Consider the following 24,298-nt stretch of genomic DNA (forward strand, 5'->3'; position numbering starts at 1 on the left):
ATGAAAACAGGTAGTATGATATAACACTGGATTATTAGAGAAGCTGAACAGGAGTGGAAGAGATGTAATAGTACCAATGTAATAATACCAACCATATAATCTAATGATACCTTCCACATAAAATAGCACCAACCATATAGCATGTATAGTTGTACACTCTTAAATGCCTCGCCTCAGTGCCAGTTTAATAAACATTGGAGCCAGAGTGCCCACATAATGCCTGATGTAGTGCATATATATAATCAGACATAGTCCTCCTTTACAAGCCAAGTCAGATGGGCTCATAACAAAACTTTCTTTGTAAGTTTAGGGTATTGCTACCTAGCCGGACAATCTATAGCGACTGCTGTACAGTTCCACCTATCAAATAAAGAATGGTTTTTAGACCCTCAATATTTTTCACTGAACAGACCAGTGTCATCAGGGGTTTGTGGTCAAATGGGCCAAACAGTGCAGCAATAGCTATAGATTCACTGGCTAGTTAGCAAACTGGGTTATTCTTTGTAAGTCTAGGGACTCCCATGTCCTGCTCTAGCTGTCACTGCGGGGGTCGTTTTCCCCCCACAGTGATATCACTGTGATTGAAGCACTTGGCAAGTATGTGCAGTCGGCACTCCATTCATTTAAATGGGGCTGATGGACATAGCCAAGCTGCTGTTGCTCAGCTATTTTCCCAATCACATTGAAAATTAATGGAGCGCTAGTGTGATCAGCACTGCATTCAGTCTCCTCCTCACTGCTGGGGTGCAGTAAGCCCCCAGTGAGGAGGAAGGGGGGCACAGGACCCCCATTGTCGAGACTGGCAGGGGGTCTCAGTAGTGCGACCCCACCGATCAGTAGGTTATCCCTTATCCTGTGGATAGGGATAACTTTTAATCTTCATACCTCCCCTTTAATTGAATTTTTCATGGCCAAGCTTGTTATTAATTGTGTGCAGAATCTCAAACAACTAATTAGACAAATCTCAAATTCAGGGCTTAGGCTACAATCATATCAATGTAAACTGGTCTGTTATCCTGCTCCGTTATGGGAGCAGTAAAATAGAATGGTAAATCCGTCCAATGAGGGAATCCAACGGCTATAGTCTGTAATGGAGTTCGTCCAGCTTTCTTCATGCCCTCCACCATTTTATCGGATGGAATGTTGCTTTATTTTGTCTAGGATGTTTGGATGGATCTGTGCAGTAGGCTCCAAATAGAGCGTCTGATGAAGATGTGAACCTAGCCTTACAGGCATGATGTGTAATGGAATAGAAGTGTGGGGACTTTCTAAATGTAAATTGCATTGAGCCGTGTAATGTTTCCTTTGATTGTGCATTTCAGATTTCGCATAATGGGATAGTATACAAGGCATTACACATATAAGGCCAGTCTACCAGGTCACTAAATTGTACTGGTCAGCATTAAACAGTAATGTAAAACTTGTTGCTTGTCTTTATGTTTGTGGTTACAATCGAACTTTTCATCTTCAATAGGGATCAATGTTATAAAAGCCTAGACTGCATGAAAGTCTGTACTCTGTCTGAATCAAATCTGTGTAGTTTCAATATGTCTGTACTAAAATGAATTAATTTTCTCTAGCTACGTCTGAAAGGGAAGATGTAGATGGAAATAAATGGACTGTTACAACATTTAACACTACTCTGAAAATGTCAACCTATATAACTGCTTTTGTAGTATGCGACTTTGATTACGTCAGAACAACTGAAAGGGGCAATGAGGTAAAACGAATCTACTTAACTACCTAATAAAACTTTTAGCAATTCTGATAAGGTAATAACACTCTCAGATATGTGGGCTCTGTGTAGTAACCTTTCAAGAAAATCTGGTCAATCACTTTGATCCTTAATGAAGAACACTTCATACATAAGTTTGCTCTTCAGAACACTTGTATGATACTTTCAACAGTATTTTAGCTTCTGAGCGTTTCTTTTTAAAGTTAAGCTTTGTACTTGTATATCAGAAAAGATCACTTTTGATAGTGTGTGATATTAAATTGTACCAGAGTTTTTAACACTTTTTCTAAAATATAACAGGTTCTCCTTACTCACTTATTTGCTGCTGTTTGCACCCTGTTACATGTTTTTATTTTCAGATTTTAAGGTGTTCTTGCCCATTTTTCTGCTGCCCTGCTGTTTGCAATGCACTTTTAGGCAATAATTCATCATCCGGTATGTCCTTCCCTTCACTTCCCATACTGCATATTGATGTCTCTGGTCCAATCAGCAGGGAGGCAAGGTACTGGTGTATCTAGTCTCTACCAGAGTGATGGGTGGAGACATGGGCTGCGTGCGCAGAGCTACAGGGAATGCCCACAGCTCTGGATTGGCAGGCAGATACACATCGGCACTGAGGTGAGCTGTGGCCCCGCTCTGCTAACCTCCGGCAACTGTGATTCTCCTGCTCCTCCTGGCCCTGCTCCACTGTATATTTTGTGCAGAGCAGTTTACTCCCGGTCTTTGGCACCTCTGCTCTTCCAGTCCCCGGTGTAGTTTATCATGTGTCTGGACCACTTCACTCCTGCTGTATCAGTGGGAGGCCAGCTCCCTGCAGTGGCCCAGTTACCAGTGTTTCTAGCAATGCGCTCTTCCATGGCCTACTCCACTGCCTCCTCCGCATCGTCCATTTCTGTATTTATGCACCGCCACGGATAGGTACTGGGCGCCCATACGCACGGAGCTCCAGAATGGCAAAGCAGGATGCCTGTATCTGGCATCCTGTTGCCATGACAATACACCGAGTACCCTGCAGAGGGAGCTCCCTCCCTCTGTGCAGCCTTTACAGGTCTCCACCTAGCTAGATAAAGGTGTGTATGTGCAAGCCAATCCAAAACTGTGGGCATTCCCTGTAGCTCCAGACAGCAAGCTCATGTCTCCACCCCTCACTCTGGTGGAGACAAGATGCACCAGTACCAGAGACAGTATATGAATACCCACCCTATTGCTGTCCCAGGATGTAGGAATTTGGCATTCAGAGATATTCTGGCAAAATGAATAGTAAACCTGAAGTACTGTATGTGCATACAAGTGGTGTAACAGCAGAAGGGGTTAGAAATTGTAGAGATTGTTTACACGATGTCTGCAGATCTGTCAGTCTGTTTGTGCAGGGGAGCAGTCTGTGAAGATAGCTTCTCCCCTACAGCTAATGAAACATTCCAGCATCCCAGTTACTACAGAAGTTGAATTGCAGAGTAGCAGGAAGAAAGACCCCTACTAGCAGCCACTTCAGCCGTGATTTAAAGTGGTTAAATGAAAAAATCTTTAATAAAAGTATATTACAAGATTGATAAGACACACACAGGCTATTAGATGAGCATGCGTTGTCTGTAAAGTTAGTGCCCTTTTAACAGTTTTGCAAATGCTCTGCTTTGATGTTGAGTTACATATTATCTTCTTCATTTTGCGGCATTCAAAATTATGTTGATTTCCGGTTAGTTATAATATCACTTCTTCTTTACAGGACATGTTCTGCTCCTCAGTGCCGCTTAAAAAATTTTTTAAGTAGTTTAAGACCCCGTTCACATGCATCAGATTTTGGTGTAGATTCTGCACGAAACTTCAAGTGAAATGCCATAAGAAACCACATTGCATGCATGTGAATGGTGTGCTGACAAACCTTCCATGTGTTACATTCATACGCAGGGCTTATTCACCTTGCCTGAATGACCTTCATAACCCCTAATTGAACAGTAGATAAATAGACACCACTCATATAAAACATATGAACATTTTAGTAGATTAACAACAACAGGGAAACATCTGACCCTGGACTACACCAAGAGGGAAAACCTGCCTATAAGTGGAGCTATTGTCCCGATAAGGATGGCCCCACGTCAGGAACCTAGGGACAATCTCACTCTCCCTAAAAGGCAGCAGAGAGCAGTGGTACAGATGACATATATTACAAACTCCAGCAAATAGTACAACATGAACATCAAACATAGGTAACCCCCCCCCCCCCCTCAAGATCAGGGAACAGATCAGACATGACACATTTCAGATATGGTCGTCCACACACCTGCGGAGGGGTGGGAATTCAGGCATCTGCACACCTAAAGACAGAGAGGGAATCAGACAGAATTGCATACATGCAGTCCACAAACCAGACGAAGAGAACAAGACGCCAACAAGCACACACAGATATGCACAGCATGCATCCTATCATCAGGGTTCAGTTAGGAGATGTAAGGATATGTATAATGACTAGTACCCTCAGGCAAGAGCATCTGGTCTTTATGTGCACAGACCCTAGGTGATTGGCTGGCTGGAGCAATCCATACAATCAGCCAGCCTAATCAACCCACACCTGCAGAGATGCGCTCCTGAAAGCGCATAGCACCACAAGACCCAAAAGCACAAATAATCACAACGTGACAACATGCTACAGAAAAATTCCATTGTACTTGTTTTGGATGGAAACACCAAGGATTAGCACATTAAATGACAATGGGGTTAATCATCATTTGAATCTGCTGCAGATCTGCTGCACACTCGCAACCGAAATCTAAGCATCAGACTCGGATTTCTGCCGTGAAAAAACACATTGGATTTAATGCTAACATGTGAGCCGAGCCTTAACAGGGTTCTGTTAACATTCAAAGTTATCCCCTATCCACAGTATAGAGGATACCTTTCTGATCGGTAGAGATCTGACCACTGGTACCCCAAGTGGTCTCGAGAATGGATGGAGTGGTGGTCACGCTTACTTGCACACTACCACTCAATTCATTGCAATGAGACTATCAGAAATAGCCGAATATTTGCACTTGGCTATTTCTGTCAGTCCCATTGAAACTCATTGCAACCCTCATTCTTTGGATTGTTGGGGGTCCCAGTAGTCAGACTCCCACCAATCATTAAGATATTCCCTATTCTGTAGATAGGTGATAACTTTCAATGTTGGCTCAACATCTTTAAAAGAGAACTTTTAGTCTTTTTGTGCAAGTTTTTACTGTTTCGATTAACAATTTATTTGTAGTGATGTTAGGGTTTATTCTTTTTACATTGGGCGTATGTGGTGGGAAAATCTGATGGCATACAGTAGACACCAACTGTGGTATGCAGATGTTTGTACCTGAATATTATAACTTAGATAGACTTCCATTGTGATAAAAATGTATATCATGTGGCACACATTCTTTTTGGCTGTGCCCATTGCAACGGGCTTCACTTTTGCAAACATGTCGACCACACCTCAGTAAATTCTTGTGACTTTCCTGCACTTGCCCCAGGAGGGCAGCTAAGAAATATTGGTTAGGGGTGCTTATATTTAGGACTCTTATGACAATAATACTAAGAGTGACAGTATTAAATATTCAGTAGATACAATACTGAAGTGCAAATCTTTTAGGCAGGGAGGTGTGGAAAAAATTGCTGCAGAGTAAAAAGGCTTTCAAAAATAGAAGTGTTAATAGTTTATTCTTGTCAGTTAAGAAAATGCAAAGTGAATGAAAAGAAAAGAAATGTAAATCAACTCCATATTTAGTTTGACCATTATTTGCCTCAAAATAGCATTAATTCCTCTAGGTACACTTGCACAAAGTCAGGGATATTGTAGGATTATAGTCAAGTATGATTAACCAATTCTAAAAAAACGATAATCATCATTTATATATGCAGGTTGAATTACAGTCATTAAAGGGGTTGTCCCGCGAAACAAAGTTGGGGTATACACTTCTGTATGGCCATATTAATGCATTTTGTAATGTACATTGTGCATTAATTATGAGCCATACAGAAGTTATTCACTTACCTGCTCCGTTGCTAGCGTCCTCGTCTCCATGGTGCCGTCTAATTTTCAGCGTCTAATCGCCAGATTAGACGCGCTTGCGCAGTCCGGTCTTCTCCCTTCTGAATGGGGCCGCTCGTGCCGGAGAGCGGCTCCTTGTAGCTCCGCCCCGTCACGTGTGCCGATTCCAGCCAATCAGGAGGCTGGAATCGGCAATGGACCGCACAGAAGACCTGCGGTCCACCGAGGGTGAAGATCCCGGCGGCCATCTTCACAAGGTAAGTCAGAAGTCGCCGGAGCGCGGGGATTCGGACGGTTTCTTTTTTTTATGCCTGCATCGGGTTTGTCTCGCGCCGAACGGGGGGCTATTGAAGAAAAAAAAAACCCGTTTCGGCGCGGGACAACCCCTTAAACTGAAACAGCCGTGTAGGAGGGTTAAAACTGGGTGAGGAACAGCCAAAGTATGCTACAAATGTGAGATTATGGAAGACAGTTTCATGTCACAGGTCATACACCATGGCAAGACTCAGCACTGCAACAAGAAAAGTTATACTGCATCAGCAAGACCCTCCCAGGTTAAGATTTCAAAGCAGACTGGTGTTTTAAAATGTGCCGTTCGAGCTCTTTAGAAAAAGCACAAAGAAGCAGGTAATGTTAAACACCATAAAGGCAGAAATTGGCCAAGGAAACTTAGTGCAGCAGATGAAAAACACACTGGGTTTTGACCAGTTTCTGGGGTAAAAAAGTCCCACATTTTGCGTAAGTGGGTATTTGCACAAAAAATTGTGTCTTTTTCATTCAGAACTGGCAGGATCTAGTGGGACCCAGGTACACTCATCTACTGTTCAGAGAACTCTGGCTAGAAGTGATCTTCACAGTAGAATTGTGGTCAAAAAGCCATATCTTCATCATAGAAACAAGGCTAAGCAACTCAATAATGCATGAAAAGATAGGAAGTTGGGTGCAGAAAAATGGTAGCAGGTGTTTTGGACTGATGAGTCAAAATTTGAAGTGTTTGGCTATAAGAGAAAGTGGTTTGTTTCCCGAAGGTGAGAATGAGTGTCTGCAGGCAACAATGAACCATGGTGGAGTTTCCTTACAATTTGATTAATGGTGTCCTCAATGCTGAGAAATACATACTTATCCATCTTACAGTATCATCAGGGAGGCATGCTATTGGCTCCAAGTTTATTCAGCAGTAGAACAACAACAAACATCCAGCCAATCTTATGAAGAACTATTTTCAGCATAAAGTACAAGGGGTCCTGGAAGTGATAATATGACCCCCATGTACCCCTGATTTCAACACCATTGAGTCTGTCTTGGATTTCATGGGATGACAGATGGATTTGAGCAAGCCTATGCTCACAGAAGATCTGTGGTTAGTTCTCCAACATGTTTGGGACAACCCCCCTGCTGAGTTTCTTCAAAAACTATGTGCAATTGTACCTAGAAGAATTAATGCTGTTCTGAAAGCAAAGGGTGGTCACACCAAATATTGACTTGATTTATATCTCTTTTGTTCATTCACTTTTGTTAACTGACATTTAATTTATAAAAAAAAACAACTATTAGGACTTCTATTTTTGAAAGCATTTTTTCCACATCCGCCTAAGGGCTCTTTCACACGGATGTATTTTTCATCAGTATTTTGGAAGCCAAAACCAGGAGCCAAACTTGCTGATGAAAAATACGCCCATGTGAAAGGGCCCTAAAACTTTTGCACAGTACTGTATATGAATGTATGTAGTTGTGAATACACCATGTGAATTTGTTTCACAGCAGCAACACACATAGCTATGGATATGTCAGTCTACCCCATATATGCTGTACACCACATGATATGTGAATAAAATACATATTGTAACTTTAGGGGATTAGTCATGACTCGAGACCTCCATCTTCACCACCCAAAATGGTTGGTGTCACTCTCAAAAAACTCACTTGACAACTGGAACTCTCTTACCTGCCACCTGTTAGTTTTATTCCATCATCACAATGTTTCACAGCACTTCAACTTTACATTAAAGCAGTACATAAATCAACACCTGGCCATCTGGCCACTAACTATACATTAGACTTGACCCTAACTCGCAGGCTTAGTGCCATCACATATTAGATTATCATCATAGCCAAACTCCTTTACCAACACTCTTGTTGCAGTACAGGCGTATTTCTTCTCTCACAGCCTGGTTGCAGAATCCCAGGAGTTCATGGCTCAGGTGCTCCAAGCTAAGCTCTTTTTTTGCAAAAGCTTCCCAGATACGTCTTAATAAGCAAGTACAGGTACCCTTTCTCTCCCAGACAATACTTTTTCACTGTATTACTACAATATTATCTCTATAAATTCTTACCACCACATTAACCCCTTGAGTGGCAGGTTTCCTACCACCCTGTCGTACCCACCAGGGCAGGTTTTTTACAATGGTCTAATCATTGAATTTCAACTAGTTTTGCAGTTGCGTCTCTAGAGCCATAACTTTTTCATTTTTCCATTGACATGGCCATATGAGGGCTTGTTTTTTGCGGGACAAGTTGTGATTTTTTAAACAGGGGGGAGGAAAAAAAGAAATGGGGAAAAAAGAAAAAAAGGGGCCATGTCATTAAGGGGTTAAATAATGTATTACCTTCCTTCTCTGGGTCATTACGACGCACACGGATACCACATGTGTGATTGTATTTTTGATTTTTTACAAAGTAAAGGGAGACAAGTGTTTTTTTAATTTTTTTAATAATTTTTTTCCTTTTTTTTTTTTAATTTGTTTTTAATTTTTTTTTTTTTGTCCCTTTAGGGGACTTCCACAGGGACCCATCAGGACCCCTGATCACATTTCGGGGGTCCAATGGTGACAGCCCTTTACATGCTGCAGTGACAACCCTTTACATGCTGCAGTCACATAGACTGCAGCATGTAAAGGGTTAACACGGCAGAGATCGGAGGTTTTCTCTGATCTCTGCTGTAAGAGCAGGTACCTAGCTGTCCTCTGACAGCTAACAACCAGCTCTCCCTGCCACAGAGACCATCGGCTTGCTTCTGACAAGCCGATGGTCTCTATGGCAACCTGTAAACAAAGCAGGAGGTTGCCGACATGTCGGCAATATCTTCTGCTGGTTTTTCAAAGCCCTTGCACTGCTCTCTGTGGGTCTGTGCAGGCAGAGCACACTGTCACAGCTTGTGGCATTGTGCTCTGCAGCTCCCATAGTGATACATAGCCCGGAAATCTTCCGGGCTATGTTGCTATGAGCAGTGGAGCTCGTCCCCGGAAAATTTCCGGGCGTGCCACTCAAGGGGTTAAATGGCAACAAGAAATCAAGGAAAGGTCTGGATCATACAGTAAAACTAATAGCAGTGATGGGAATATACTCACAATGAGAAGTGTCACTAAATATTCCATAGAAATCTCCAAAGCGTAATAGACATACAATGATTCAATATCTCCGCCATATATCAGTATGAAAAATAATAGTTAAATCAAGTTATCCAAGACATACATACCTAACTAGTGACTGCATCCTGACTAGAGATGAGCGAACGTGTTCTTAACGAACACTTACGCACCCGGACACCGGCTTTGCCGAGGACTTCAGTGTCCGCGCGTAAAGCTTCGGCGGGCGCCGGGGGGCGGGGAGAGGCGCGGCGGCGCGGGCGGCAGCAGCGGGGAACAGGGGGGAGCCCTCTCTCTCTCCCTCCCCCCCCCACTCCCCGCCGCACCCCCCCGCGCTGCCACGGCGACCCCCGAACTTTTTTCGCCCGAGCACGGAATTGCTCGCAAAGTTCGGTGTTCGGGCGAAAAGGGGCGGAGCCGAACACGTTCGCTCATCTCTAATCCTGACACATTTTTCACCTAAGCTTCCTCTGCTGGTGGGGACATTGAATCATTGTATGGTAATTACACTTTCAAGACTTCCTTGGAATATTTCATGACACTTGTCGATATGAATGTATTCCCATCATTGCTATTAGTTTTACTGTATGACCTTACTAGTTCCCTTGATTTCCTTGGATGCCACTTGTTGCTTTTTAATGTGTTTTGAAGAATTTTTGGATATAATAAATAGTGTATTCACATATTGTGTGATGCACACTATTCTTTGTAGAAGCTATATATTTATTTCAAGATGTATACTTTAGTGACTAGATTTGGTCATATGTATATAGATGTATTTATTTCACGTATGGTGTTAGGCAGGTTTGATTGAATACACAATGAGCTGATCATTATTACCCACAGAATCAGTTCCTTTTTGTATATCAGAAAATTCCCATATCACATCTATTGGAGATAGCTGAGGGAGTAGCATTAAATGTCAGAATAGATTATAACATATTTCAAATTTCCTAATTTATATGCATACTTCCCCAGCGACATGACATGAGTGTGACCGCAAGGAGTTGATCTATCTGACCCACTCAATGTTGTTCTCACCTTTCACTGAGGTTACAAAATTGAGTATAAATCACACCACATACACCCCCAGAGTCTTGCTGCTATTACTCCTGGAATATGGGGCCAGGCATCCTCCAAACACACTCATACACTCTAGCAGTTCAAGGGTTAACACCACCAAAGACTTAAATATTTAGAGCAACTGGGACCAAGCTTAATATAATGTTAAGCTTTAAAATGCTATACAAATAAATGCAAAACAGTTATGAAAGAAAAATGGGGAAACACAGAGACCTACAACTTACAGATCATTCTAGGGTCTTTGTTCCTGAGGGTGGATGGAAAAAATTGCACACATTCCTGCTGTAGAGGTGATCCTGTCCCATTATTCAGCATGTCTTTTTATACTTTCCACCCTAAACTCCAGATATATAAACTCCTTCCCCTTGCTCCATTAAACAAATCCCTGGCCTATGATTGGGCAGACACGCAACAAAAAGGAAACCCCGTGAATATTTTTCACAGTCCATCTGTTAAGCATTACGAATTGTAGACCCACTGTGTCATCCTCCCGAGTGGAGCGCACCCAGTAGGATAGACAGCTGACTCCTAGGTGCAGACTGAGCAATTTACTCTGTTAAATCACAGAAAACATAAAAAGTTTTCAATTGGAATCATTAAAAATTGTTCCTGTATCTAGATATTACTGTTATACCACGATGGCCAATGGTGCTCCTTTGATTGCCTCTCAGATTGTCCACCTAATGTGTCCAGTGCCGGTGGTCACACAGTCAGTAGCTCAGTCCCACTGGCCGAATCCTTTTTTACAGGGGTGGTGGAGTGATTTCTTTTATTGTACTATTTTTATACAATTGTGGACATATTTTTTGCCATTATTCTCTTTGGTTTTCTTTGTTTCTGCTATACTACAGGCCAGTCAATAAGACTTAGGGCATCTTAAGGAGCTTCTTCTTACCGGCCCTGGACAATTTAGGTGGACTTTCTGACAGGCAATAAAAGAACACCAAATATGTAACAGCAATATCTAGATGTGAGATTAGGTTTTAGCAAACACAGTAAATAACATAGTAAATTAATGACATATTTGACTGTGCAGCTTTGTGTGATAAGCTTTAGAAATTGCGTCTATCTTCTTAGAAAAATAAAAGATAACAAATTTAAAAAATAGCGGATCTTAAATTATAACTAATGATTACAGAGGTTCCATAAGTCAAAAATCAAATAGCAGAGCACTATTTCTTACAGGATACATAAACTTGTCTGGTGTCTGTATACAAAAATTCTGAAATGAAATATATTTATTACTTAAAATGCCCGGAAACTCTTAAAAAAAGGGTTGTCCAGGACTGTACTATTGATGACCTATCCTCAGGACAGGCAATTAATACTTGATCAGCAGGGTTATGCCACTCAGGATCCTCACCAATCAGCTGTTCGCCAGACCCACTGTCATTGTGGACAGAGCTAGAAGCAGACAGCTCTGTCTATAGTGCAGTGGCCTAGGTTGGTATTGCAGGTGCAGTGCCCACTTATTTAGAATGGAGCTGTGGTGCTAGAGCTGTAGGGCTTGGGAGAGGTTGTGTATAGGCTATTTAATTATTTTGGGATTTCGCCAGCAAGATTTTAAAAAAATAATACATTTTTATTCAGAAACCCCCCTAATTCCTGCAAGTCTTCTACCAAACATATCTGCCTAGTAAACGATTGTTGTTTTTTGTATAGTTTGTGCTGCTAGCTGAAAAGCTGTAAGGTAAAGCCATAAAAAGCAGCGCATTCTGGAGGGCATAGAGATGAAACAGAGGAAGGGCATATGCATCAAAGGAATGGAAACATTCACGTCAGTCCTACAGAGAGCAGAATGTTGAGAGCGGCAATGCGAAGATATCTGAAAATCCGCTTTAAATATCTTAGCAATAAAATTTCACATAACACAGCCCAGTGGAAGGCAGATGTGGATTGTTATGTTGTAAATTAGAGTAAAAAGGCATTTTCAAAGCCTGAGCATATTTAAGAATAATTTTATTCTTTTATATAGTTTGTTTCTATTCTAATTCTATTGAACTTGTGATTTTACCATTAAGGTGTAAATAGATATTGTTCCTCATTAGCTATATTCAGCTATATGGCTTTTGCAAGGAATCACTCTCATGTTCGCCATTCTCTACATGTTTTCTATTTTAGAATTGTTGGAACTTCGTAATTATAGAATTTGTTAATGATTAAAGCAAAGCCCCGTCAGTGAGCTATCATATTCCTTCCCATAGTCCCGACATGTCGTTTTTATTGGTAGAATTTTGGGGTGTATGCAATTTTTTTATTACTTTTTTTTATATTTTTTTAAGAGATGGGCTGCCCAAATAAAGCTATTCTGGCAATATGTATTTTTTTCTTATGGTGTTCATTATGTAGAATAAACAATGATGTATTTTAATAGTTTGTACTTTTATGGATGTGATGATATCATTTGTTTATTTTTTTAATGAGAAATGACAAACGTTTTTGTTTTACTTTTAATTTTTCATTTTTGAAAAAAAAGTGAAACTTATTTTAACTTTTTTTAGTTGCTTACACTTGCAATCACTTGATCACTTCTACAATATACTTCAATATTTCTTGTATTTCTCATTACATTGTGCATTTTAATGCTAGTCTATTAAGCCCTGCCACAGGCATTACTTAATAGTCTGCAATACATGGCAGCCTTCACTAAGCTTCTGGCTGCCATGTGAGCCTGTTGTCACCCTACAACAGTGTCACTGGGGATCCAGTGGGGTGCCGGAAGCCTCGCTCCAGCTGCCTGCTTGGATGTTCCATTACCTTTGACAGCCACATCTGAACAATTAACAGCCACAATCAGAGCCAGATCTTTTCATGGCCATTGCAAAGGTGTGTCAACTATCAGAAACAGCACCGGAGCCCACTCTATACACCACCCACAGCCGCCCACCATACAATTTACTGAAAGTGTTCATTATGGATTTAAATAGGATTTATCACTAGGCAAATGTTGTATGTGTTACTCATAATGGATTGGCCAAGAGAGATCACTTGCTTGGCACCCTGACATTTTTTAGTAAGCAGCCTGTTAATTTATGTCAGCCAGTTAGTGGGAAGGATGCACTACTCAACATGTACTTTGTGTTGAACCCCTACCCCAGTTGTGGGGTCCTGGGGGCCACACATTTCATTGTAAAATAACATTGTTTGGGCATCTTTTAGATGTTCAAACTTAAGGAGTTTCCTCTGATGACAGAAACTCCTTAAAACCTAACTAGAAGAAAAAATCATACTCACAGGAGTCCAGCGAGTCGAGATCTATCTTGTTCGCAATACTAAAAGCTGCTTTACCAGTTTCTGTGTCTACAGCACCGTCATAAGCAAAATTGGTAGAGAGATTCTGTCAACAGTTTTGTCCATATAAAACTTCTGACAGATCCATGTAGGGGCCAGGGAGCAGGGAGGCATCATACCATGTCATATCATATAAGCAGCTGCATCATACAACGTTTAATAACTGACGCACGGCCACTGCAAGTGTTCTGTGGGCGGGCCTCCTTCCTCCTTTAATCTATCTCTCCCTGTCCAATCAGATGAGCAATAACCAAGAATTGATAGCTGTAGAGTCAAAAGAAGAGACTACTACAGCTGTCAATCGTTGTAGCACATCTGATTGGACAGAGAGAGATAGATTAGAGATTTAAAGTTGAATTGCTCACTGATGGGGCTAATGACATGTCTAATAACGGTATGATACCACCCTACATAGATCCTTTAAAGTTTCACTTAAAAAGAATCTATCATAATCGTTGACAAGCGGAGTGGGCTGTATACCTGTACAACTACATCAGTGCTGCCCAGTGCCAATGGCTGAAGTGACATTTGATTGATATTGTGCGGTTGGAGACTACCCACTTGACAATGATATAGTATAGGGCTATGAAAGTATTAAGAACTGTAGTGGATGAGGGGGTCTAAAACACAAATAATAACACTAGAGGAATTAGTGAGGACATGGCTGTAAAGGTAGACTGTTTATGTCGCTTGTCAGAGGATGTGACAACTCCTTTATAAAGTGAGTATCTGACATTGAAGACCAGATCATTCTTCTGTCTAATATTTTGAGGTCATTCGTTTGGGTTAAACATTATGCGGGTGGCTAATCCCAACTTTTAGATTCCCGCTGATGTAAAAGCTTTATTATTCAGTGGAAAGGTTATAAGTGATATTCCACCCACAAACATTTCTACCTATATGTAAGAAACCCCTAAGCTCCATACAGTGCTGACTGCAGGCTGGTAAAATGTTAGCATTTAGCTTTTATGGATTTGCATTGGATTTGGGGTTTATATTGGCAGAAAAGAGTTCAGATCCCTGTAAAGATATACTATGAAATGAATCAGCACAAAATTAACGCATATTTAAATTAAACATACAAAATGGTGGATATTTACCTTGAGAGCGGAGTGAGACTGCATTGCAACCTGCATTTTCATTTTTTATGGTGTTAGAAATTATTTGATCACTTAGTTTAACTCATTTAGATTTCTTATAACTTGCTGAGCTGTTATATTGTGAAACAATATTTGCTTGGTTTTCTATGATTGAAATGTTGTCTTCTTATGTTATCTTAGATACGCGTTTGGGCTCGTAAAGAAGTAATAAAGAATGGATTTGCAAACTTTGCTTTGGATATTGCGGGGCCAATTTTTTCTTATTTGGAGGACCTATTAAATGTCAAATATCCTTTACAAAAAACAGGTGAGCTTAACTTTTGCATAATATATGAACTGTGTTTCCTCCAAAAATAAGACCTACACCGATAATAAGTCCTACCCAGATTTTGGTGTGTGTGTGTGTGTCGGGGTGGGGGTGGTGGGGGGGGGGGGTGAGGGTGTTTGTAACATAACTGGGAGTATGATCCAAAGCTAGAGTTTTCTCCCAGAGGAAAAGATAACCATGTACAGACAGGATGTTTCAGGGTTTTTGCTGCTCATCAGTGTACAGCAGGTTGCTGGCTGGCTTGGTGAAAGGCCTACGAGGTCGGTTGGGAGGGGAATAGTTGCACGGCCTTACAACTCTTCTCAAGCCTACAATGTACTTTCCACGAGAAACTTCACTCCTTCCCACCCACATCATAGACCTCTCACCCAGCCATCCAGCAACCTAGTGTACAACGATGGGGGGCAAAAACCCTGAAACAGCTGTCTGCACATAGTTATTTTTTCTTTGCTGGTATGTTTTGAAATTGATTAATTCTTACTTCATTTTTAGGCCAGTCTCCCATGACCAAATTTAAATTGCGGATTCCGCAATCGCCGTCTGCAATTGGATGATCCGTGCCAAAATGCAGGCATTGAAAGGCATGTATTTTTTAACTTTCCTTCACATTTGCGGGTACGAATTGCGTATTCTGCGAGTGGAAGAAAAATTGCAGCATGCTCTATTTTAATGTGGATTCCGAGCAGACAGCCTCCATTGATGTCTTTGGATGCGTGCGTCCTGCAGCCCATACACAATTAACATTGTATTGGAATTGCTTGGAACTTGGTATGAGAATACGTAGAAAAGTCTGAATTCTGGCTGAACGAGAGAGAAAAATATTGCTACTGCGGCGTTCTAAAGTCATTCCCTGCTTGTGAATTTTCTTTAGCGCAGACGATATGCTGTGCATGCGTGTACATCCGCGCTGAAAACCGCATGCACCCATGATCTTCTGTGACCAAACACAATTACTATCTGCAATGGATGCAGATCTTCCACTGTAGATATCCACACGTGGAACCCGACCTGAGACTTCAAGAAACAGTCTATAATTTAAACACTTAGTAGCAAGTTTATTATGAGCACATATAGCACTTTATACTTTGTTGGGCCAACTTTTATCCACATGTTGTAAGAAGTCCAAGATATCTTTCACCATTTGTCTGTACATGCCTAACTGCAGTCAGCTCTGGCATCCAGTAGCTGTCATTTGACTTTTACTCCACCCTCTGAAAACTTTAACAACTGCTATTCTCCAACAATCTACAATCACAGAGATATTGTTTTATATTTGCACCACTTTATATAGCATATCATTTTATATAGCATGTTGTACTGGTCATAATATCCTTGCACTAACTACATATGACATCATATTTTACAATGTACAGCAGAAGTACACCCAAGAATAATTCTAACATATGCACATAAAAATGAACTGAAAGTTAGTCCAGTGGTAATGTGTATATTCTCATGGCCAAGTGAACATATAGAGTATCCCTTCCATGGTAACCTAGTCAAGTATGTTGCCCCAGCCCATGGTGATTCAGAGTGAAATAATGTCCAACCCCTTGTAGCCAAGTGGTTTACTGAATCAATGCACAGCTAGAAATGAACACTAACAGAAGTTTATAAGGGACCAGTCAGCTGCCTAAAAGCACCATAAACTAAGTTATGGTGCTGTTAGGAGATGTGACAGGGAGTCGGGTGATTTATTTTTTATACTCACCTGCTTCCTGCTCCCCGCGGTTGCCTAAACAAGTCTATGGGAGAGCATTCAATCGGGACTCTGAAAAAAGTAAGATTTTCATCCACTGCGTGGACGTCAGTAGCAGGCACTGTGGGATCCAGGGAGCAGGTGAGTATATAAAATATAACACCCGGCTTCCTGTAACCTCACCTAACAGTACCATAAGTTGCTTTATGGTGCTTTAAGCAGGTGACAGGTTCCCTTTAAGTTACAGCTAAAAAAAATGTATGTCTTTTCTTTCAGATTTAGTAGCAATGCCCGACATCGGTGTCACTGCAATGGAGAACTGGGGATTGCTGATTTTCCAAGAAAACTCCTTGATGTATGATCCCAAGCAGAAGTTCAGTAATTCTAAGGCTTTCACATGCTTGATCGTTGCTCATGAGATAGGACACCAGGCATGTGGTAAAATGTCCCAAATCTTTATTCATTTCATTGTTGCTTTTTAACCTATCGAATGAGTGATTGCTAAAAACCAAGTTATATGATATAATACTTTCCAACCAAAATGATTATTCTTTTTTTGCTGTAACCAAAACCATGTAGCCAGAGCTGATTGGTGGAGGACCCGGTGTAAAAACTGTGGGGGCCCAATAATTTTAGGTATTAGTATTTCTTAAGTAACTACAGCTCAGACAAAGGCTAAATTCAAACTGCAAAAAAAAAGACTTTGGACTTGTTCATATGTTGATACGCTTCGTAGCGGTAAGGATATGAACATGTGCTCGTCTGTTAAAGTTCTTACTAAGCAGAAGCGTGTGTGTGTCTTGTTTCTCTTGCTCTGCAGTTGCCTCTTCCACCTCCACTATAGACTTCTAAGGATAGCATGTAACCTAACCCCTCAGTTAGTTGATCTGTCTCCGGACAGATTTTAGTAGCATTTGAGAGTCTGGGCTCGGTCACACGGGCGTTTTTTGGTCTGATCTGCAGACGCGCTTGCGTTATGCAGATATATAGACCCAATGCATGCCAATGGGAGCAGGCACATGTCCGATTTTTATGCGGATGTGCGATAAATTATAGGACACAACGATTCGCAGAACACGCCTATCTGCGTTCTGCAAATCGTTGTGCTCTATATATGCAGCAGCGCCGACCCCATTGAGAACATATACTAAAGATCGTTCTCCTCTGCCACAGCTGTAACAGCTGTGGCAGAGAAGAACGATGTTCGCCCATTGAATTTAATGGAGCCGGCAATACAGCCGGCTCCATTGAAAGCAATGGGCTGGCGGCAAGCGCTGTATGAATTTTTGGGGAAGGGCTTAAAAGATAAGCCCTTCCCTGAAAAGCATCCTGCAAATGTGTAAAAATAAAAAAAAAATGTATACCTTTTTGCTCCAGCCGGAGTTCAGTCGCGTCCGGCCGGCAGTTCTCCTGAACTGCTCTCTGTAGTATTCATCAGGCGGGGATTTTAAATCCCCGCCTGCTGAATGGGCTGCCTCTGATTGGTCACAGCCCTCACCAATCAGAGGCAGCTCTCACTCACCCACGCCTCTGATTGGCTAAGCACAGGGACCAATCAGAGGCAGCTCTCAGCTGTCATTCAATGGGCGAACATCGGTCTCCTCTTCCACAGCTGTGGCAGAGGATTGCGGGCAGCACTCCTTTGATCGGGCCCTTTCGCTGAAAACGCTGCTAGGTGCAGATTTTTCAGCGAATCGTTGGCCCCAGTGACGTGATTTGCGGATGCGCATCCGTTATGCGATCCGCAAATCGCGGGAAAAAACGCCCGTGTGACTTAGGCCTCTAGAAGGGGACTGAAATGGCTTATAGGTGGACAAAGGGGCATTTTGTCCAATAAGCTATATTACAAAGTTTTTAACATTTACTTATACTATTAAATTATGAAAAGCTTGTTGAAACAACAAACTCTTAAAACTGAACCGATTGGTTGTTGTGGACAACAGTGGCCTTTTTTCTCTAACATAGTTTTGATACACATTGCCCATTATATCATTTTTTCTATCTGCTATGTAGCCACGCACCTAGAATTTTTTTGGCACCTAACATTTTTTGCTGTTTTTTAGCTCTTGAGGGCTCATTCAGACGAGCACTGTTTACCCACACTATAGCAGCGAGAAAAGATTGAGACTATAGTGCTGTAAAGTAGCCCGTTCACACGATCTGAGGTGCATGCTGCGTCCTTTCAAGGCTCCTACAGGCACCTCGGAGCCAACATGCGAGTTTGCACTGGCATGTCCCATCTTTTGTTAGGTACGCTGATTCAGCGCGCCTAACATTCTCTCATGTGAACGCTTCTATAAGAATCTATTGGTTCCTATTAGAAGCGTATTGTGTGCTCTACTAACGGTGTGAAAACAGCGCTAGTCTGAATTAGCCCTTAGGCCTCATGTCCACGGGGAAAAGATTATTTAAAATCAGCAGCGGATTACCCGCACGCGGATCCGCATCCCATAGGGATGCATTGACCACCCACAAGTAGATAAATACCCGCGGATGGTCAATAAAAGTGAATTAAAAAAAATATGGAGCATGAAAAAAAATGGACATGCTCCATTTAGGTGGCGGTCTCCAGCGTGGACGGCTCCTGCAGGCTTCTATTGAAGCCTATGGAAGCCGTCCGGATCCGCGGGAGACCTAAAATCAGAATAAAATTACCCGCAGCAGACCGTGCAGGTCTTCTCTTCTTCGCGGCCGGATCTTCTTTCTTCGGTCCAGCGGATGTGCCCGGCGCATGCGCGCAGCACGCTGCCGGCGTGCCGAGCACATCCGCCAGCCGAAGATCCGGCTGCGAAGAAGAGAAGACCTGCATGGTCCGCTGCGGGTAAGTTTATTCTTATTTTCAGCCATGTCCGCGGGGCAGGAGGGACCCGCTACGGATACTCTATGGAGAATCCGTAGCGGGCCTGATTTTCCCCGTGGACATGAGGCCTTAGTGGTCTAACTATAATAATTATTAGCATGAAGCACCAAAGGTCTATTTGGAGCTTTCTACATTTGTACATTTTATATGGTTTTTGTAGTTATAATACTGTATGTGTTTCTGTACAAATGAATCGAATTAATGATCACACAAGCAATTGTCATTTTATATTTCCTTCTTTTCTAGTGGTTTGGAAATCTTGTTACCATGAAGTGGTGGAATGATATTTGGCTGAATGAAGGATTTGCTTCTTACTATGAATACATAGGTGCAAGTTTCATTGAACCCAAATTGACAATGGTACGCATCATACAATGAAATCCACGTTTGCATGCCTTTAATGTAGAAGTCAATGTTGTGGGTTTTTCAAATAATTTTCTTTATTAGGTTAATGGGGAGATCTTTCATTTCTTTTACTGAATTTGGACTTTAGCTTCTAAATGTAGATAATTTCAACAGTTTGGTGACTACTATGCTATATCGTATGTGCTGTTTCACAGGTGTGTACTCTATGCAAAAACGTTCTCCTGTGCATCAACTTCTTTGTCCATGTTAGCTATAACATAGTTTTTACATATTTCATATAGGAGTACTTCTTTGGAATATACAGTTCGGTGCAAAACTTTTAGACAGGTGTGAAAAAAATGCTGCAAAGCAAGAATGCGTTCAGAAATCGAAGTGTTAATAGTTTTTTTTTGTATAATAACAAAATACAAAGTGAATGAATAAAAGAGGAATCTAAATCACTTCAATATTTGGTGTGCGCCCCTTTGCTTTTAAAACAGTCTCAATTCTTCTAGGTATACTTGTACACAGTTTTTGAAAGAACTCGGCAGGACAGTTTTTTAAAACATCATGGAGAACTAAACACAGATCTTCTGTTGATGTCCGCTTACTTAAATCCTTCTGTCTTTTTATGTAATCCCAGACAGACTGGATGATGTTGAGATCAGGCCTACCGTGTTTCCCCGAAAATAAGACAGTGTCTTATATTAATTTTTGTTCAAAAAGGTTTAACTTTTTTACACGTATAGCTGCCTAGACACTACTTAAATAGACTTTTTAAATTAACTGTTAGCAGGGCTTAATTTTGGAGTAGGGCTTATATTTCAAGCATCCTCAAAAAGGCTGAAAAATCATTTTGCATCCTCAAAAATTCTGGCAAATCATGCTATGTCTTATTTTCAGGGTATGTCTTATTTTCAGGGAAACAGGGTATATCATCACTTCAAGGACTTTTTGTTCTTCTTTACTCCGAAGATAGCTCTTAATACCACTGGCTATATGTTTGGGGTTGGTGTTCTGCTGCAGAATAAATTTGGAGTCAATCAGACACCTATTTTTCTTTATTTCTTACTTTGTAGCATTTTTTCCACACCTGCCTAAAATGTTCACACTATACTGTATTTAGATGCTAGAGCTACACATGTCCTAGAGGTAAACTGATAAACTGTTGTAAATCAGCAACTGTAGCTTTTATAAAAGTAGCTGAGCTCATTCTCATTGTTGAAAGTGGAACACATACTGCATACCAACTATGTTTAATGAGAATCTATCAGGATCCTTAATATTATTTATTTTAAAGTGTGATTCATTTCTGTACACTGTGCATATGAAAAGAGTTTAAGTCCAAACATGAAACACAAATCAAGTACTATAAATGTGAACTAAATGAGTGACAGACTGGTGCAGAGGAAGCAAGGACGTAGTTTGCTCGGGCTTACAGTCTGCAAGGATATGCTGTAGAATATTAGTGTGGAGGGGAAAAAAGACGAAGCAACCCTGACTTGGTGCTTAGAAATTAAAGATTAGAGATGGTTCGATGTCCAGGAGTGGAGAATAGGGGTAAAATTAAAACAGAGCTGCTGCCAACCAAGGGGGCACCTAACCCCAAAGGGTGGGCACGGGATATTGCATAGAACAGCAAAAAGCCTCCAATGAAAAAACTCTTGACCAGTGATTAAAGACTGGTAACTTTATTATATCATGAACCAGCAAAGAAACGTGTTTTGAAGCCTAAGGCATCTTCCTCAGTTCACCTAGGATACCGGCAGTGTGGACTGCAGTTAGTACATGGCTCAGTATTATTAAAGGTAAAGGGTTAGGCACCATTCAGAGGATATGACTGTCGTGGTGCTGGGTAGTGTGGGCAGGTACCTAATCCAGTACCTAACTACTTGAGCTATGCATTAACTGCAGTCCACATTGCCTGTATCCCAGATTGAGGAAGAGGTCTTAGGCCTCAAAACGCATTTCTTTGCTGGTTCTTGATATAATAAAGTTATCAATCTTTACTCACTGGTCAACAGGTTTTTCTTTGAAGGGTTGTGCCATGTACCAGGCTTTTTATGGTTGTTCTATGCTGTAGATTCAAGGCCATTTTTACATGGGATGGAAATGCTTCGGAAATTCCGCTGCAGGAAACATGGCAGAAATTCCACAGCATTTATAGTACAAGGTATTTTGAGGAGTTTTCAGAAACGGTGTGGAAAATTTTGAAAAGTGCTGCGGATTCTAAATCCATAGCATGTCGGATTTCAATTGTTAAAATGCAAAGTTAAAAAAATTTGTAGTAGATTCGCAATTTAAACACCGCCAAATTCACGCCATTTAGGTGCAAATTTGGCCACTGCAGATTTAAAGTGTATTTGCTGCAGGTTTTCCGCTGTGGAAAGCCTGCAGCAGATATGCGCCGTGTGAAGGCACCCTTAGATTCCGATAACTACTTGCTTTAGAATGTGAAATAGAAGCAACTTTACCATCTGAAATCTAATTTTCTCTCTATAAAGTAAAAATAGGGGCAAATCGAAGCAGTTTGTTTCAATGTGCAGAATTGCAGTGTATTAATAATAAAATAGGTGAGTGCTGCAAAGCAGAGTAATTTCTTAGCACCACTTTAGCATGACATTTCCACACTTTTTCCTAAATTCTTATTTTACTTAGAGACTTTTGTAAGACATAAAAGAATAAAAATTAAAGTAGTCAGATAATCCCAAGAACATAAAACTGACACTGCTGCATTCACAGCTACTACATCCAACCACAGGAACCACAAAATGCTTGAAGCAGCCCCAATTATAGCCATACAGCATTATGCACATTGTCCACATCTGTGACCCAAGACCAATTACATACCTTCATGATAACATAACAGGCAGTTAACTGTTTACATACCACAGTACCTGCGAACAAACATGATCATGATCACTGTAACATAGCAAAAAAATTCTGTTGTTGGAAATTTGACAACAAATAGTTATAGTCACAAGGACTTTGGCAGTGCACAGCAGAATAAATGGTAGCAGAGTTCATTTCACTCTGGTTAAGGCTGCCTGTCCACGGGCAAATTTCTATTGCGTTCCCCGTGGCGATATGAAAAGCGCACCCTCCCTGTCCATGAGCAGAGAATCACAGCGATTCTCCGCTCGCGAGCGGGAAATCGCAGCATGCTGCGATTTGCCGCCATTCTCCGCGGTGAGCCTATCTTTCAGATAGGCTCAGTGCGGAGAACCGTCAGCTCTCCCCTGCTCCCGGGCAGAGGAGAACCGCCGCGGGATATCGCTACGCCCATGGACAGGCAGCCTTAAGAGGTGCTGTATGTAGCAGAGCAACATCAGCCTCCTTGCACACTTAATCAAAGTACTAATGACTACTTGTCAATAAGTGACGGTGTGAGTGAGTGAGTTACATGCTCTGCCTTTGATCACATGACAGGGACATCATCAAAGGTCCTCAAACATAAAACATGCAGAGCCTAACAGCAGCCATGTGCTTACAGGACCTGTGTTGATGTCACTCTTATGTGATCAATCATCTGGGCTCTGTGTCCTTGAGTAAGTTACATGCTCCGCCTCTGATCACATGACTGTAATGTCATCACCGTTGGAGATACATGTAAATTTGCCACCGTCATATGATCATTCACTGGGGCCCCGAGCTCTGCCCCTGATCACATGGCGGTGACATCATCAGAGGTCCTTCACAAAAACATGCAGAGCTGGACAGCAGCCATGTGCTTAAAGCACCTGTAATGATGTCACCATCATGTGATCAGTCACCTGTGTGGGAGAAGTCTAGTGTCACATGGCCAGGGGGGTGATCAGTGTGTACAGGACTCAGCTGTGCTGGTTGTGATCCCTGTTGCAAGTAGCAGAGCTCTGTGTGTGACATGCATGTAGCAGAGCTGTGTGTATGATGTGCATGTAGCAGAGCTGTGTGTGCATCTGTGATGTGTGTGTAGCAGAGCTGTGTGTGTCTGTGACATTTCTGTAGCAGAGCTGTGTCTGTTACGTGCGTGTAGTAAACCTGTGTGTATGTAATGTACCTTTAACAGAGCTGTGTGTGAGTGACATGCATGTAGCAGAGCTGTTTGTGTGATGTGTGTGTAGCAAAGCTATTTGTGTGTGTGATGTGCATGTAGCAGAGCTGTTTTTTTTATGTGACATGCGTGTATCAGAGCTGTGTGTATGTGACGTGCGTTTAGCAAAGCTATGTGTGTGTGACATGCATATAGCAGAGCTGTGTGTATATGACATGCATGTAGTAGAGCTGTGTTTGATGTCCATGTAGCAGAGCTGTGTGTGTGACATGCATGTGGCAGAGCAATCTATTATTTACCAAACACCCTAGAGGCGCATGTGACGTCATCACAGTTCATAAACCAGCAGGTCCTAAAACAGCAGCTGTGTGCTTACAACTCCAATCCCTTTCACTATATTATATTAGTAAGTGGTGCTTTGCGCCACCAGATACACTGGTACTATTT

The 24,298-nt window shown here is 41.6% G+C and overlaps 1 protein-coding gene across 1 annotated transcript in view; it reads left to right on the forward strand.

The window, feature by feature from the left end:
• The window catches only part of LVRN (laeverin), a 98,634-nt gene that overhangs the window by 41,028 nt on the left and 33,308 nt on the right, over window positions 1–24,298 (forward strand). Inside the window, exons 3-6 of the mRNA XM_066603089.1 lie at window positions 1,581–1,720; window positions 14,767–14,893; window positions 16,890–17,044; window positions 19,720–19,833. Coding sequence (XP_066459186.1) covers window positions 1,581–1,720; window positions 14,767–14,893; window positions 16,890–17,044; window positions 19,720–19,833 — 536 coding nt within the window. The remainder of the gene's footprint in view (window positions 1–1,580; window positions 1,721–14,766; window positions 14,894–16,889; window positions 17,045–19,719; window positions 19,834–24,298) is intronic.

The sequence above is a fragment of the Eleutherodactylus coqui genome, chromosome 5 (assembly GCF_035609145.1).
Source record: "Eleutherodactylus coqui strain aEleCoq1 chromosome 5, aEleCoq1.hap1, whole genome shotgun sequence".
Classification (NCBI taxonomy): domain Eukaryota; kingdom Metazoa; phylum Chordata; class Amphibia; order Anura; family Eleutherodactylidae; genus Eleutherodactylus; species Eleutherodactylus coqui.